Consider the following 18731-nt stretch of genomic DNA (forward strand, 5'->3'; position numbering starts at 1 on the left):
TCTTTAGTACTCAGCCTTCTTTATTGTCCAAATCTCACATCCATACATGACTACTGGAAAAATCATAGCTTTGACTAGATGGACCTCTGTTGGCAAAGTAATGTCTCTGCTTTTTAATATGCTGTCTAGGTTGGTCATAGCTTTTCTTCCAAGGAGCAAGCGTCTTTTAATTTCATGGCTGCAGTCACCATCTGTAGTGATTTTGGAACCCCAAAAATAAAGTCTGTCACTATTTCCAAGTTTCCACATCTATTTGCCACGAAGTGATGGGACTGGATGCCATGATCTTAGTTTTCTGAACGTTGAGTTTAAGACAACTTTTTCACTCTCTCCTCTTTCACTTCCATCAAGAGACTCTTTAATTCTTCTTCACTTTCTGCCATTAGGGTGGTTTCATCTGCATTTCTGAGGTTATTGATATTTCTCCCAGCAGTATTAATTGCAGCTTGTGCTTCATGCAGCCCAGCATTTCACGTGATGTACTCTGCATATAAGTTAAATAAGCAGGCTGACAATATAGTCTTGACGTACTCCTTTCCCAATTTGGAACCAGTCTGTTGTTCCATGTCCAGTTCTAACTGTTGCTTCCTGACCTGCATACAGGTTTCTCAAGAGGCAGGTCAGGTGGTCTGGTATGCCCATCTCTTGAAGAATTTTCCACAGTTTATTGTGATCCACACAGTCAAAGGCGTTGGCATAGTCAATAAAGCAGAAATAGATGTTTTTCTGGAACTCTCTTGCTTTTTCCTTGATCCAACAGATGTCGGCAATTTAACCTCTGGTTCCTCTGCCTTTTCTAAATCCAGCTTGAACATCTGGAAGTTCACTGTTGATGTACTATTGAAGCCTTGCTTGGAGAACTTTGAGCATTACTTTGCTAGCATGTGAGATGAGTGCAATTGTGCAGTAGTTTGAACATTCTTTGGCATTGCCTTTCTTTGGGATTGCAATGAAAACAGACTTTTTCCAGTCCTGTGGCCACTGCTGAGTTTTCCAAATTTGCTGGCTTATTGAGTGCAGCACTTTAACCGCATCAACTTTTAGGATTTGAAATAGTTCAACTGGAATTCATCACCGCCACTAGCTTTGTTTGTAGTGATGCTTCCTAAGGACCACTTAACTTCACATTCCAGGATGTCGGGCTCTAGGTGAGTGATCACACCCTTGTGGTTATCTGGGTCATGAAGATCTTTTTTGTACAGTTCTTCTGTGTTTTGTTGCTACCTCTTCTTAATATCCTCTGCTTCTCTTAGGTCCATACCATTTCTGTCCTTTATTGAGCCCATCTTTGCATGAAATGTTCCCTTGGTATCTCTAATTTCCTTGAAGAGATCTCTAGTCTTTCCCACTCTATTGTTTTCCTCTATTTCTTTGCATTGATCACTGAGGAAGGCTTTCTTATCCTCCTTGCTATTCTTTGGAACTCTGCATTCAAATCAGTATATCTTTCCTTTACTCTTTTGTCTTTTGCTTCTCTTCTTTTTTCAGCTATTTGTAAGGCCTCCTCAGAAAACCATTTTGCCTTTTTTCTTCTTGGGGATGGTTTTTATCACCACCTCCTATACAATGTTGTGAATCTCTGTCCATAGTTCTTCAGGCACTCTTATAAGATCTAAAGCACTGAATCTATTTGTCACTTCCACTGTATAATCATAAGGGATTTGATTCAGGTCATACCTGAATGGTCTAGTGGTTTTCCCTACTTTCTTCAATTTAAGTCTGAGTTTGGTTCATGATCTGAGCCACAGTCAGCTCCTGGTCTTGTTTTTGCTGACTGTATAGAGCCTCTCCATCTCTGGCTGCAAAAAGAATATAATCAGTCTGATTTCGACATTGACCATCTGGTGATGTCTGTGTGTAGAGTCTTCTCTTGTGTTGTTGGAAGAGGGTGTTTTCTATGACCAGTGCATTCTCTTGGCAAAACTCTATTAGCCTTTGACCTGCTTCATTCTGTACTCCAAGGCCAAATATGCTTGTTACTCCAAGTATCTCTTGACTTCCTACTTTTGCATTCCAATCCCCTATAATGAAAAGGACAGATTTTTGGGGTGTTAGTTCTAGAAGGTCTTGTAGGTCTTCACAGAACTGTTCAACTTCAGCTTCTTCAGCATTACTGGTCGGGGCCTAGATTTGGATCCGTGATATTGAATGGTTTGCCTTCTAAGCGAACAGAGATCATTCTGTCGTTTGTGAGATTGCATCCAAGTACTGCATTTGGACTCTTTTGTTGACTATGCTGCCAACTCCATTTCTTCTAAGGGATTCTTGCCCACAGTAGTAGATATAATGGTCATCTGAGTTAAATTCACCCATTCCAGTCTGTCTCAGTTCACTGATTTCCTAAAATGTTGATGTTCACTCTTGGCATCTCCTGTTTGACCTCTTCCAATTTACCTTGATCCAGGAACCTAACATTTCAGGTTCCCATGCAATATTGCTCTTTATAGCATTGGACTTTACTTCCATCACCAACTTCCACATCAACAACTTGGTGTTGTTTTTGCTTTGGGTCTTTCTCTTCATTTTTTCTGGAGTTATATCTCCTCTCTTCTCCAGTAATTTATTGGGCACCTCCCGACCTGGGGAGCTCATATTTCAGTGTCATATCTTTTTGCCTTTTCATACTGTTCATGGGGTTCTCAAGGCAAGAATACTGAAGTGGTTTGCCATTCCCTTCTCCAGTGGATCACGTTTTGTCAGAACTCTCCACCATGACCCATTTGTCTGGAGTGACCCTACATGGCATGGGTCACAGTTTCATTGAGTTGGACAAGGCTGTGGTCCATGTGATCAGATTGATTAGTTTTCTGTGATTGTGGTTTTCATTCTGTCTTCCTCTGATGGAGAAGGATAAGAGGCTTATGGAACCTTCTTGATGGGAGAGACTGACTGAGGGGGAAACTTGGTCTTGTCCTGATGGGCAGGGCCATGCTCAGTAAACCTTTAATCTAATTTTCTGTTGATGGCTGGGACTGTGTTCCCTCCCTGTTGTTTGACATGAGACCAAACTATGGTGGAGGTAATGAAGAAAATGGCAACCTCCTCACACACTGCTACACTTGGTGCCCCAGACCCTACAGCAGGCCACCGACCTATGCCTCTGCCCGAGACTCCTGGACACTCACAGGCAAGTCTGGGTCAGTCTCCTGTGGGGTCACTGCTCCTCTCTCCTGGGTCCTGGTTTGCACAAAGTTTTGTTTGTGCCCTGCTAGAGTCTGTTTCCCCAGTCCTGTGTAAGTTCTGGCGGCTCTGTGGTGGGGTTATTGGCGACCTCCTAAGAGGGCTTATGCCACACCCAGGTCTGCTGCACACAGAGACCCTGCCCCTGCGGCAGGCCATTGACAATCCATACCTCTGCAGGAGACATTCAAATACTCAGTGGCAGGTCTGGCTCAGTCTCTGTGATGTCTCATGGTGAGCCTTCTGAGCATCTGTGGTGGGTTGGAGTTTGATTGTATACTTGATTTCACCCCTCCAACCATCTTTCTGGTACTTCTCCTTTGCCCTTGGATGTGGGGTATCTTTTTTTGGTGGGATCCAAGATTCTCCTATCGATTGTTGTTCAAAAGTGAGTTGTAAAGAAGATGAGCACATGTCCTTCTATCCACCATCTTGGAGTGGTATCTATCTATCCATATATACACATTCTCCTTTATATTCTTTTCCATTTTGGTTTATCTTCACTGGTTCAATATCAAGATGGTTTCATAGCTAAGTTCCTTCTAACCTTTAAAGACCTGTAATTCCAATATTATTTAAACTATGGCAGACCACTCATAAATATGGAAAACTCTCTATTTATGTTATAAAGCCAACATAACTATATAACAAGCTGGAAAAAAGAGAACTATATACAAATCTCATTTATATACACAAATCTTAATTTCTAAATAAAATATTACCACATAGAAGCCAGTAATATATTAAAACTGTTAAGAGTATGACTGTTATATGTTGAAGTCCAAGCCATTACTAATACCTTAGAGTGTGATCTTATTTGTAAATAGGATCTTTACAGAGGTAACCAAATAAGGAATGAGGTCATTAAGGTGGACTTTAATCCAACATGACAGGGATTCTATAAAAAGGGGAAATTTGGACACCAGAACAGACATACATAGAGGGAAGATGGTATGAAGAAACAAAAAGAAAGAAAGAAAGATGGCTGTGTGAAGACAGGGCACTGGGGCAATGCATGGACACGCCAAGGACTGACAGCCTGTCGGCAAATCACTAGAGGCTACAGAGAGGCAAGGGTGAATCCCTCCCAAAGACTTCAGAGGGAGCACAGTCCTACTGAGACTTCCCTGGTGGCTCAGAGGGTAAAGCATCTGCCTACAATGCAGGAGACCCAGGTTTGATCCCTGGGTCAGGAAGATCCTCTGGAGAAGGAAAAGGCAACCCATTCCAGAACTCTTGCCTGGAAAATACCATGGATGGAGGAGTGTGGTAGGCTACAGTCCATGGGGTCGCAAAGAACTGGACATGACTAAGCTACTTCACTTTCTTTTTCTTTTCATAGTTTTATCGACACCTTGAGTTTAGACTTCTAGCTTCCAGAACTATACAACAGTAAGTTTCTATTGTCTTCAGACACTCAGTTTGTGGCAGTCTGTTATGACACCACTCAAAAATGAATAGAATGATCAAAAAGGTTTATTCCATGGATTTAAAGGTGGATCAATATCAGGAAATCTATCAATCACAGTGTATTACACATCAAAAAACTAATGGATAAAAACTACATGATGTCATGTATGTTGAATGGGCATTTGATAAAACAGAAGCAAATCTTAAAAACTCTAAGTAATTTCAGGAATAGAAAGACATAATAAAGACCATAAATCAAGAATATTATCCTAAACAGTAAAACTCTAAAATGGTTTCACCTAAAATCAGAAATTAGACAAATTTGCCAATGATCACTATGATTACTTAATATTCTCTTGGAAGTTTCAGCAAGTTCAATATGACAAAAATTACTGTCATGAACACTAGAAGAGATACAACTATTTTTGTTGATACAACTACATATGTCAAAACACTTAAGAACCTCTAGTAAAAAGCCTACTACAATTAAAAGGTAGTTTGACTTTTTTTTTCTATATTTACAGTAAGTTTTTGGATATGGAAAATGGAAAATATTCCACTTACAATAGTGACAAGAACTATAAAATACTTGAGAATAAGTTTAAAAAGAAAGAAAATAAGTTTTAAAAGAGAATAAGTTTTAAAAGCTACAGAAACTATATGAAGAAAACTGTAAGGTCTTATTGAAAAGCATAAAATAAGAGATGAAGAAATAGAAAGCCATGCCATATTACTGGATAGGGAAATTTACTTTTATAGAAATGCCAATTCTTTCAAAGATAATATATAAGCTTAATTCAATTCCAAGTAAAATCCAACAGGAAATTATCAGGAGAAACTGAATTAATTGAGCTTAACATTTATCATAAAAAATCTTTAATTGGATTCCTATTTTATACTACATGCAAAAGTGTAATTCAAATGAATTAAAAATTTAGATGAAAAATATAAAAATCTTTGAAGAAATTATACATATTGTCCAGAAGTTAGAAGAACCATGTTACACAAGGAAGGAAATTCAGAAGCTATAAACAAAAAGTTGTACATGTTTGACAAATAAAAGTTTAAAACATTTCATATGACAAAAGATATAAAAGTTAGAAACAACAAATTAGAAAAATGCTGTTATAAACTGACAAGAAAAAAAGAAAGCCCAAAGAAAATGAGTTTCAGCTTTGCCCAAGGAAAATGATCAAAAAATATAACTAGGTCATAGTATATTGCCAATAAATATGCAAAAATATGCCCTCTGCAGTCAGGAAAATGTAAATTAAAAGACTATTGAGAAATCACTATACCCATCAGACCAGCAAAAATTTAAAAGAGCAATAACACCTATTGCCAGTAAGGATGAAATAAAAGGTTACTCTCTTATAGAGAGGGTAGAAATATGATTTGACAACAAATATTTTAAAATTAAAAGATACATATCCTTTGAATCAGCAATTGCATTCTCAGGAAGCTATTCCAAGATGTATGGACAAAGATGTTTTTCATAGTATTGTGTTTCTCTGTAAAAATCTAGAGATAGAGTTGTTAATTATGAATGAATTACAGTTAACCCCTGAACAACATGAGTTTCAACTGTGTGGATTTGTACATGGATTTTTTCATTTTTCCTAAATATGCATTACAGCACTACACATCTGCAATTGGTTGAATCCTCAGATATGGAGGAAGGCTGGTTGTAAAGTTAGCTGCAGACTTTGGACTGCATGGAGTCAGTACCCCTAACCCCAACTGTAATTCTGGAAAAACAGCTGAATTTTTTCATGAAAATCATGAGATATTCTTAAGCTACTATATAATCCGATAAAACCTAAACTTGCTGACTTAGAAGGATTAACAAAGGATAAAAGACACAGATAAGTGTACAAAATGCAATCCATTTTTAAAAAAAGTTAAAACCCCTGAATAGGTATATGACTACACACACACACACACACACACACACACACACACACGAAAAAACATAAAATGATGCATACCGAAGAGTTAACATGTTATCTAATGGATCGGTTATGAGGTGGCTGGAGAAATGGAGGGAAGGGGAGAAACGAGAAAAAGAGTTACAACACTCACTAAAATCACTGGTATATGAGTTATGCTTCAATTCACTAAAACGTATATGTATTTTACATGAGTATATATTTTTTTTCTGAAAAATTAAGAAAAATTAAAAGATGTTTCTCTACTGACTTGTAGAAATATCCATGATATATAGTCAAAAGGCAGTTTAGAATAATGTATATATTGTTGTTATTGTAATCTAATCACTTAGTCGTGTGTTACTGTCATCATCTAACATTACTGTCATCATCTAATCACTTGGTCTTTTTTGCGACCCCATGGACTGTAGCCTGCGAGGCTCCTCTGTCCATGGGATTCTCCAGGCAAGAATACTGGAGTGGGGGAGGGTGAGGGTGGGATGATTTGGGAGACTTGAAACATGTATAATATCATATGTGAAACGAATGGCCAGTCCAGGTTCGATGCATGATACAGGATGCTCGGGGCTGGTGCACTGGGATGACCCAGAGGGATGGTATGGGGAGGGAGTTGGGAGGGGGGTTCAGGATGAGGAACACGTGTACACCCGTGGCAGATTCATGTTGATGTATGGCAAAACCAATACAATATTGTAAAAAATAATAATAATAATAAAGTTTGAATTGTTATTATTTTTTACAAGAATACTGGAGTAGGTGTCATGCCCTCCTCCAGGGGATCTTCCCAACCCAGAGATCAGACCTGAGTCTCCTACATCTCCTGCACTGGCAGGCGGATTCTTTACCACTGAGCCACCAGGGAAGGCCCAATGTAAATGTTATACATGTATTTCTGTAAAAGAACATTCAACTCATCCCATCTAAGTGTTTGCACAAGCAAGGAAAATGTTTTATAGAATGCAGTACAGTAGTTGGTTAGCATTGAGTATCTCTGGAGTCCAAACTGGGATTGGGGATGGACACGGGGGTAATTAGCTGCTTATTTACACATCTTTCTGTGTTTTATTTCTTGAAAATTTGAAAACAAAAAAGCAAACAGAGCCAAATGCCGACAGGAGTCAAAATGAAGTGGCTTAGTGGGGGCTGTAATGAAGCAGAACGCACAACTACAGACATTCAGACTGAGATTCTGAAAAATAACACAAAAACTACTTTTTTGAGAGAGAGAGAGAAGAAAGCCATAGATGAAGGCAGGATCCAATTTAATTTTTTCGTGTATACAAGTTAGGAAAAACAGTCCTTGTGTCACAAGACTTTCTGTAACAGACAGGGAAATCACATATACCTTGTTTTTATCTATACTCCATTGGGGTTTCCCTGGTGGCTCAGATGGTAAAGAATCTGCCTGCAATGAGGGAAACCTGAGTTTGATCCCTGAGTTGGGAAGATCCCCTGGAGGAGGGCATGGCAACCCACTCCAGTATTCCTGACTGGAGAATCCCCATGGACTGGTGAGCTACAGTCCATGGGGTCCCAAGAGTCAGACACAGCTGAGTGACTAAGCATAGCACAGCACATACTCCAATCACAGGATCCATAACGAGGTGCAAAGAAGAATGCAGAAAGCGTCCAGAGTGATTCTATTCTTTGAGGCTAGATTGTGGACTACTAGGAGAATTAAGGACATACTCTCACAGAAATACAGTATCATCACAGAACACTCTGATGCAAATGGTAGCAATATTTTTTGGCATCTATCTCCTGAAACAAAGCAAACAGAAGCAAAAATAAACAAATGCTGCTGCTGCTAAGTCGCTTCAGTCATGTGCGACTCTGTGAGACCCCATAGATGGCAGCCCACCAGGCTCCCTGGGATTCTCCAGGCAAGAGCACTGGAGTGGGCCACCATTTCTTTTAATTAAAGGGAAACTAATGGCAAATTGAAAAGACAACCTACTGCCAGCAAATTTGGAAAACTCAGCAGTGGCCACAGGACTGGAAAAGGTTAGTTTTCATTCCAATCCCAAAGAAAGGCAATGCCAAAGAATGCTCAAACTACCACACAATTGCACTCATCTCACATGCTAATAAAGTAATGCTCAAAATTCTCCAAGCCAGGTTCCAACAATATGTGAACCGTGAACTTCCAGATGTTCAAGCTGGTTTTAGAAAAGGCAGAGGAACCAGAGATCAAATTGCCAACATCCACTGGATCAAGGAAAAAGCAAGAGAGTTCCAGAAAAACATCTGTTTCTGCTTTATTGACTATGCCAAAGCCTTTGACTATGTGGATCACAATAAACTGTGGAAAATTCTTCAAGAGATGGGCATACCAGACCACCTGACCTGCCTCTTGAGAAACCTGTATGCAGGTCAGGAAGCAATAGTTAGAACTGGACATGGAACAACAGACTGGTTCCAAATAGGAAAAGGAGTTCGTCAAGGCTGTATACTGTCACCCTGCTTATTTAACTTATATGCAGAGTACATCATGAGAAACGCTGGGCTGGAAGAAGCACAAGCTGGAATCAAGATTGCCGGGAGAAATATCAATAACCTCAGATACGCAGATGACACCACCCTTATGGCAGAAAGTGAAGAGGAACTCAAAAGCCTCTTGATGAAAGTGAAAGAGGAGAGTGAAAAAGTTGGCTTAAAGCTCAACATTCAGAAAACAAAGATCATGGCATCTGGTCACATCACTTTATGGGAGATAGATGGGGAAACAGTGGAAACAGTGTCAGACTTTATTTTTGGGGGCTCCAAAATCAATGCAGATGGTGACTGCAGCCATGAAATTAAAAGACGCTTACTCCTTGGAAGGAAAGTTATGACCAACCTAGATAGCATATTCAAAAGCAGAGACATTAGTTTGCCAACAAAGGTCCGTCTAGTTAAGGCTATGGTTTTTCCAGTAGTCATGTATGGATGTGAGAGTTGGACTGTGAAGAGAGCTGACCACTGAAAAATTGATGCTTTTGAACTGTGGTGTTGGAAAAGACCCCCCCTTTTTTTTTTAGATATTTGAAATACAACTTTATTCTGATTCTAAATGAAAAAGAATAGGAATGACAGTAACAAACAAGATTCCACCTCTCAATATTGTCATGTGACTACAGCAGTCTTATATTTGAAACTCAAGGAGGAAACAACTGTATTCCAAAACACCTAAATATGCAGGTCCAAAAAATGAAGGTTTTTTTTTTTAAACTGCCACATTCACTCCAAAGCCCATCCATCTGCTTCAGCATCCAAAGATTAAGCACATGTTCTGCTTAGCTGTATAATAAAGTGGCAAACACACTATACCACTGACATCACAGGGCAGTTGCCTATAAAACTAGACTTCTGACGCTGGGCCCCAGCTTCGCTTTCTCACAGGTCATCATCTTCATCCGGGACAGCAGTTGTCTGAGCAACCTCTAAATCGTGCTCATGCGGTGCTGCCAAGGCTGGGTCCATGACCGCCTCTGGCGGGGCAAGAGCAGGCACGGCGACAAACTCCAAGTTAGGGTCTCCATCAGTTTTCTAGCAAGCCAGAGGAAGGGCTTTTCAAAGCTGTAGTTACTTTTGGCAGAAGTGTCATAGTACTGAAGATTCTTCCTTCGGTGGAAGACAGTTGACTTTGCCTTAACCTTTCTGTCCTTAATATCCACTTTGTTGCCACACAACACAATTGGGATGTTCTCACACACTCGAACCAGATCTCTATGCCAGTTAGGCACATTCTTGTAAGTAACTCTTGATGTTACGTCAAACATTATAATGGCACACTAACCTTGTATATAATAACCATCTCTCAGTCCACCAAATTTCTCCTGACCAGCTGTATCCCATACATTGAACTTAATAGGTCCTCTGTTGGTATGGAACACAAGAGGATGGACCTCAACACCCAAGGTAGCTACATACTTCTTCTCAAATTCACCAGTCAGATGATGCATCACAAATGTAGTTTTTCCAGTTACCACCATCACCAACCAAAACAAGTTTGAACTGAACTTGGGGTTCTCCTTGGGCAGCCATCGTGATGTTACTTCCAGAAGCGTCTCTGCGCCCATCTGACTGAGGGCTGGAAAGATGGTGGAAGCCGGAAAAGACTCTTGAGAGTCCCTTGGACTGCAAGGAGATCCAACCAGTCCATTCTAAAGGAGATCAGTCCTGGGTGTTCTTTGGAAGGACTGATGCTAAAGCTGAAACTCCAATACTTTGGCCACCTCATGCAAAGAGTTGACACATTGGAAAAGACTCTTGATGCTGGGAGGGATTGGGGGCAGGAGAAGAAGGGGACAAGAGGGTGAGATGGCTGGATGGCATCACCGACTCAATGGACATGAGTCTGAGTGAACTCCAGGAGTTGGTGATGGACAGGGAGGCCTGGCGTGCTGCAGTTTATGGGGTCGCAAAGAGTCGGACACGACTGAGTGACTGAACTGACTGAACTGACTGACTGAATGCAAGAAAATATGATATGATCAACAAGGGTTAATATCAAAAGTATGTAAACATCTCATACACTCAACATCAACAAAACAAACTACCCAGTTAAAAAATAGAAAAACTGAATAGTTTTCCAAGGAGAACATTCAGATGGATAACAGGCACAAGCAACATTGCTCAACATTCTTAATCATCAGAGAAATGCAAACTGAAACCACAATGAGGTTATCACCTCACACTTGTCAGAATGGCTATCATCAAAAAGAATACAAATAACAAGTGTTGGTGAGAACATGGAGAAAAGGAAACCCTCATACACTGTTGATGGGAATGCAAACTGGTGCAGCCACTGTGGAAAACAGTAAAGAAGTTTCTCAAAACACTAAAGATAGAACTATCTTACGACCCAGTAATTTCACTCATGGGTATATAAATATCTGAAAAAAACAAAAACATGGTTCAAAAAGATACATATACCCCAATGTTCACAGCAAAATTGTCAAGATATGGAAGTAACCTAAGTGTCCATCAACAGGTGAATAGATAAAGATGGTGTGGTTTGCACACACACACACACACACAATGGAATACTACTTGGCTATAAAAAGAGTGAGATTTTGCCATGTGCAACAACATGGATGGACTGGAAGGGTATGAGGCCAAGTGGAATAAGTCAGAGAAAGACAAACACTGTGTGACACCACTCCTATGTATAATACAAAAAATAAAACAAATAGTGAATATAACAAAAAAGACAGTCGCAGATAGAGAGCAGGAGGGAATTAAGAGGCACAAATTATTATGTATAAAATAAATTATGAGGATATATTGTATAACACAGGGAATATAGCCAATATTCTGTAATAACTATAAATAGAGAATAACCTTAAAAATTGTGAATCACTAAGTAGTATACCTGTAACTTACATAATATTGTAAACCAACTATACTTCAATTAAAAATTCAAAAATAAAAATACTGACAAAGAAAGAAATACAGAATCCTGACTTAAGAAAGGACTATGGAGAATGCGTGATCCAACTTTATCACTTTACAGTGAGGAATCTGAGGCCAAGTTAAGCAATCGCCTTACTCGGATCCCCTGCATTCCCTGCACTGGCAGTAAATTATTTTATCTCAGAATATTTACTCAAAGCAAATAAATGATAAACAAGTAACTATGATATTTTATTAGTTCAATAAATAAACGTTCTCCTATTTCACATGTAAAAAAGCAAACCTCAACTGTTCTATGAAACAACTGAAAAGAAAGGCACGTAGCCTGTTTAAGCTGTCTTGTGTGAGCCTGTAAAGGCACCAGTTAAAACCACAAGGCCAGATCTCAATCGTTCACTGATCCATTCTTCTTTTTATTCAACCAGCATTCACTGAAGACTTTCCCCCTGACGTTGGGAAGTATTGGTGACACGTTAATAAGGCACCACTCGGCCCTTGTTCCCCATGTGGGGGAGAGTGACAAGCTATGAGACAAATCGGCCCAAGTGCAGCTGGAACTACCTGTTCTGACTGGAGTCTCAGGGGCAGGTCATCAAGTGGAACTGACAGGAGTCGGGCCGTGCAGGGTGTAGGAGTCCAGACGCAAAGGCAAGGACAGTAATATATGTTTGAGGAAATAATTTGAATTGAGCCCAATTCAAGAAAAGAACAAGGAGAAAACCAGAAATTCAAATGTTCCAGCCTGCAGATAAAAGTAAATTCCATCCAAGTACGAGATACTTTGTCAGCCTGACTCCTGCACGCCTGACAGGCGGGAGGCGTTCAGTAAACAGTATCTGGCCAAGGAGGCAAGCTCTCTGTTCAAGCTACTGAGTGGCGTCAGCACATTACCATGTACCGTCCAGGGTCCAAGTCTCCCATCATGCCTTTCAGGTGTGTGTTTTCAGTCCTGACAGCTTTGTACCTCGTATCCAACATCTGAAAGGAGATTAGTAGTTAAAAGTGAATGTGAAATTCGTAATAAGAGCCCACAATTCTATGAAAATTAATTTTACTTTGTTAATATAAATGTTTTCTAAGAGTAGCAAAGGGAGACACTTAGGCAGGCTCATCGTAATCAGGTATTCTCATTCAGTTCTCTGATCTTCGGCAGGCCCCACTGTACCCTCCTTTCCTGATTGCTGCCAAATTAAAAACAAACTATACTGATTGATTACCCTTTCCCATTCCCAAATTCCATTTCTCACTTCTGTTTTTTTATGGTATGCAAATTATCACCAGAAAAAAAAAAATCACAATTTTAAAAACATGCTTGAATAACACTGTCCATTAAGTTTCTTCATTACCTGATTAATTTTTACAACATGCAAATATGATTTCATGTTAAGTTTTGTTCTTCCTGCCAAATTTCCTTCTTTTTTTGTGACTACTTCATTTTGTCTCCTAATTTATTTTCTCCCTAATTTCTTCTACTTGACAGTATTTAGACATGGCATCTGACCTTTTATTTGTCTAGGGCTCTTTTCTACATAAAGCACTTTCCTTAAAAAGATTTACTTTTGTAAATTATAAAATATATTCTCCTTGACAAAAGTCTAAAAATATAGAAAAGTATAAAGGTTAAAATGAAAACCATTCTTAATCCAACTACCTAGATCAGTGTTAACACCTGTAAAATATCAATTCCTATACAGTGCAGCCAATGCTATCATCTCATTTTTGTAGTTTTCATGTGTATTTTACAGGTTAATCACAGTTTAAGGCTTATACTAGGGCAAAGCCAGAATATTTTCTTATTTTTACAATACACAGGATTTAAGTAGCCCTGTTATTGACTTTTTGCATGGACTGTAGCCCACCAGGTTCCTCTGTCCATGGAATTCTCAAGGCAAGAATACTGGAGTGGGTTGCCATCCCCTTCTCCAGGGGATCTTCCCAACCCAGGGATCAAACCTGGGTCTCTCGCATTCCAGGCAGACTCTTTATCATCTGAGCCAACAGGGAAGCCCCAGTAACCATCACAGATCTAGAAAATTATTGAATGGTGCTCTCAAAAACTATATTTGGGGTAATAATGCAGAGAAACCCTACACTTTCAGTAGCAGGTCACCAATTTGATAATGAGTACAGGATTGAGGTGGTGAAAGAAATGGCAACCCACTCCAGTATTCGTGCCTGGAGAATTCCACGGACAGAGGAGCCTGGTGGGCTACAGCGCATGGGGTTGCAAAGAGTCGGACACAACCAAGTGACTAAACCACCACCACCACCAAAGGATTGAGGGAATTTCAAAATAAATAGGAGGGGAGGGAAGAAGGAAGGGAAGACTTAGAAGTCACTTGCAGTATCTGAACAGTAGAATGTTATAATCGCTGTTTTTTTCCATGAACCATGCTATGCATTAGGTGAATATTCAGTGCATATGAGCTAATCTTCATTTTCAATATCCATTTTTCAAAATTCTAAAATAAATATATGAAATGGGAGTGAGAAATGTCCACGAAAAGCTGGAGTAAAAGCTCTTCTTAAGTTAAAAATGTTAATCGACGAACTAAGGAAAACAAATCCAGGAAGCAATCTGTGACCACCGCGTGCTGTTGCTGTGGGGGCGATCACCTGGGTCGTCAGAAGACGACAGCGTGAGATTTACAGAAATCGTCCTGTGCTGCCCCTTGCTTCCCCGGTTTTTGGTTGATGACACTTTGCGTTATCTCACCCAGGTGTTATGTGACTCCACTAGGCATTTCTGTGCTGCTAGACTCAGAAACCGTAGAAGAAAGAGAACACTTCCCGCAGTCAGTAAGCAAGGTGACTCTGCACTGAACAAGGGTGACCTGGACAGGCGCTCCTGCCCCTCGCATACCTGTTGTTTCGACAGCATTTTCTCTTTTATCTCTAGCTCCATTTTTAACTGTCTTTCCAGAAGGGCAGCTTTCTTCATGACAGTTGCTATAGTGATCTCCTTCTGATGAAGCTCCTGTGTTAGGTCAGAGATTTCATTCCTCATTCTTTCCTGCTCAGAGCTATGGTACTCTTCCTCCTGATAGAGATGACTTCTTATCTGCAGCAGATATTTTCCAGAAAACAGCAACAAATCCTTCAGAGAGGCAGCTGAAAGGGTTCACTGACCATGTGCTGTCTTTCTGTCCTACCTTAAACTTAGGCAGACCCCACCTAACCCCCCTTTTCTGATCAATGTTGAATTAAAAAGATACAATAATGATTCATTTACTTTTTCCTTCCACTTTCAAAAGTTCTTTTTCACTTCTACTTCTTACTGTGTGCAAGTCATCACCAACTACTGATACCACTTCAGTGACTACTTTGACGGGAAGGTGGGGAATGTATTATCTAGCACTTCCCCCAGCTTCACTGACGTATACTTGGTATACGGAAAACTGCACACAGCTCATGGATAAAATCTGGTGAGTTTGGACACAGACATAATAACCATTATAGTTGTCTTTAAAAGTTTCTCTGTGTCCCTTTGTGGTTTTATTAATAATTTTGTGTGTATGGTAAGAACACTCTTCTGCCTTTCTAACAAATCTTTATCCGCACAATACCGTACTGTTGACTGTTGCACTGGGTTGTACAGCAGATACGGAACTTACTTTATACCCATCAAACCACCACTCTGGGATTGGTGCCATGGACGAGTGCTGGCCCTACCACCAAGAGACTGACGAACCAGTTTTTAGGGAGAAAAGAGTTGGCTCAGAGAAGGGACTTGCTCAAAGTCATAAACTATGAACTGGAAGGACGAGGTACAGAACTTAGGACTGTTGGCTCTAAATTCCGTGCTTTTTGGGGGACTAAATTGTGCTGTACTATTTGTGACTGAACACTGTGTTTTTCAGAATCATGTTATAATAAATTTCAAACTTCATGTGTTCATGAAAAAGCATCACCCACTTTTCTTAGCCTGTGGAATCTCATATTCTTAACATTCACTAAACCTCCCATGGTAGAAACTGCTGGGTCACCCTGGACTCCTCCCCACCCTCACCCTCCCAAATCAAGTCAGGTAGGAAACCATGGTCCTTCTGTTTCAGCCTCTCCTGAGTCCTGCCTCTGCTCTCCATTCCCACTACCTCCGTCTTGGTTCAGCCTCCTCTCATCTTCCTAGAAATCATCTGCACTCTTGTGGACCACAGCCCTCCAGCTCCTTTGTCCATGGGATTTCCCAGGCAAGAACACTGGAGCGGGTTCCCATTTCCTTCTCCAGGGGGTCTTCCCAACCCAGGGATCAAATCCATGTCTCTTGTGTCTCCTGCATTGCAGGCAGATTCTTTACCACTGAGCCATCTGGGAGGCCCTTAGAAATCATTCACCATTTCTAATTCACTGTCTCTGATTCTTGAGGTTCTGAGATAAAGTACATAATTACTGTTCTCAGAAAAAGAAAATCACAGTCCATCAGAGGAAGTGGGAAAATACACAGTTACAACAGAGTGCAGCAACCAGTGCCAGCAGCACATGGTGGAGCAGCGCTTACTCCAGCCTGTGGGTATCAGGACAGGTCCCAGAGGAAGGGGCCTGGGACTGACACAGGGATGAACAGAAGCCCGAGGGGAGAGAGAGACGGGGATGGGCTCCCAGGCAACGAGTGCAGCAAAGGAAAGGGGTCAGAGGGAGGGGCACGCTCAGTGAGCCACAAGCAGCCTGACGAGGCTGGACTCAGTGCGCTGTGAGAAGTAAGGCTGGAGGTTAAGCAGGGGCCATGCACAAAGAGATTTATATGAATTTACACCAGGGAACTTACTTCGAAAACTTTTTTTCATTTCTTCTTTAAAAATTTCAAGACATAATCTCTAAAAGATTATGAGTGTGCTCTCTCTCTTCAAATGTAACCAGAATAATGTCTTAAAAATACTAACAATTCCTCAATATCATATAATACCCAGGCAGTATCAAATTTATATTTGTATCAGAGGTGTGATGAATGTTTTTTAAATTTATTTGTTTGAATAGAGATTTAAATGTGGTGCATGCATTGAGACCAGCTCCTATATTTTTAAAGCCTCTCTTTGTGCCTGCATGCATGTGTGTGTTCTCTAAATACTCTACATACATCATCTTATTTAATCCCCACAATCTCTATTTTCCAGATTAGATAGAAAAGTAAGATATGCAATTGTTCATAAATCACATTCCTGGTAACAGGCAGTCTGATTACACTCTGCTGTGTAACCTGTCTGAGCAAAGCCCTGGAATGTGGTTCCCACATTGGAAAAAAGCCAGAGTGGGATGACCTAACATGGAAAATACTCAGGTCAGGAAGGCAGGTGGTCCAGCTTCAGGCTTCATCCCACCAATCCCTTACCTGGATCTATTCTTTATACTAACATTTTTAGAATTTCAGAGTTGGATGTAACCTTGGAAATCACGTGGTCTAACTCCATCATTTAAAAATATAAATGAAAAAAAAAAAAAAAAAGACTCTCAGGGAAGGAACTGGCTGGGTCTAAATTACCCAGTCGTAAGAGCAGAAGCATAGAGTAGGAGGCTGGAGTACAAGCGCATTTGCCCAGCACAGTATTACACATCTCCTTTTGTCTCCCATCTCCTCTCTCCAATTTTTTTCCTTATAATTTATCTGATGAACACTGCGGTTGTTCTATAATGTGTCTCAATTTGGATTTTATGATTGCATCCCTCTGATGTAGAATATACAGAACTGTACAAAAAAGATCTTCATGACCCAGATAACTACGATGGTGTGATCACTCACCTAGAGCCAGACATCCTAGATTGTGAAGTCAAGTGGGCCTTAGGAAGCATCACTACAAACAAAGCTAGTGGAGGTAATGGAATTCCAGTTGAGCTATTTCAAATCCTAAAAGATGATGCTGTTAAAATGCTGCACTCAATATGGCAGCAAATATGGAAAACTTAGCAGTGGCCACAGGACTAGAAAAGGTCAGTTTTCATTTTAATCCCAAAGAAAGGCAATGCAAGAATGTTCAAACTACTGCACAATTGCACTCATCTCACACGCTAGCAAAGTAATGCTCAAAATTCTCCAAGCCAGGCTTCAACAGTACATGAACAGTGAACCTCTAGATGTTCAAGCTGGATTTAGAAAAGGCAGAGGAACCAGAGATCAAATTGCCAACATCCGTTGGATCATCAAAAAAGCTAGAGTGTTACAGAAAAACATTTACTTCTGCTTTATTGACTATGCCAAAGCCTTTGACTGTGTGGATTATAACAAACTGTGGAAAATTCTTAAAATAACGGGAATACCAGACCACCTTACCTACCTCCTGAGAAATCTGTATGCAGGTCAAGAAGCAACAGTTAGAACCGGACATGGAACAACAGACTGGTTTCAAATTGGTAAAGAAGTACATCAAGGCTGTATATTGTCACCCTGTTTATTTAACTTATATGCAGAGTGCATCATGTAAAATGTCAGGTTGGATGAAGCACAAGCTGGAATCAAGATTGCCAGGAGAAATATCAGTAATCTCAGATACACAGATGACACCACCTTTATGGCACAAAGTGAAGAAGAAATAAAGAGCCTCTTGATGAAAGAGAATGAGGAGAGTGAAAAAGTAGGCTTAAAACTCAACATTCAGAAAACTAAGATTATGGTATCTGGTCCCAGCATTTCATGGCAAATAGATGGGGAAACAATGGAAACAGTGACAGACTTTATTTTTGGGCTCCAAATCACTGCAGATGGTGACTGAAGCCATGAAATTAAAAGATGCTTACTCATTGGAAGAAAAGCTATGACCAACTTAGACAGTATATTAAAAAGCAGAGACATTACTTTGCTGACAA

The 18731-nt window shown here is 40.2% G+C and overlaps 1 protein-coding gene and 1 pseudogene across 6 annotated transcripts in view; both read right to left on the reverse strand.

Moving 5' to 3' along the window:
* Positions 1-18731, reverse strand: part of DEUP1 (deuterosome assembly protein 1) — a 142307-nt gene that overhangs the window by 45313 nt on the left and 78263 nt on the right. For all 6 annotated transcript variants that reach the window (XM_061405985.1, XM_061405988.1, XM_061405984.1 and 3 more), the window contains 2 exons: positions 14800-14997; positions 12828-12914 (listed from right to left, as the gene is read on the reverse strand). In XM_061405985.1, coding sequence (XP_061261969.1) covers positions 12828-12914; positions 14800-14997 — 285 coding nt within the window. The remainder of the gene's footprint in view (positions 1-12827; positions 12915-14799; positions 14998-18731) is intronic.
* Positions 8846-10649, reverse strand: LOC133241000 (GTP-binding nuclear protein Ran-like; annotated as a pseudogene).

Source organism: Bos javanicus, chromosome 29 (assembly GCF_032452875.1).
Source record: "Bos javanicus breed banteng chromosome 29, ARS-OSU_banteng_1.0, whole genome shotgun sequence".
In the NCBI taxonomy this organism is placed as follows: domain Eukaryota; kingdom Metazoa; phylum Chordata; class Mammalia; order Artiodactyla; family Bovidae; genus Bos; species Bos javanicus.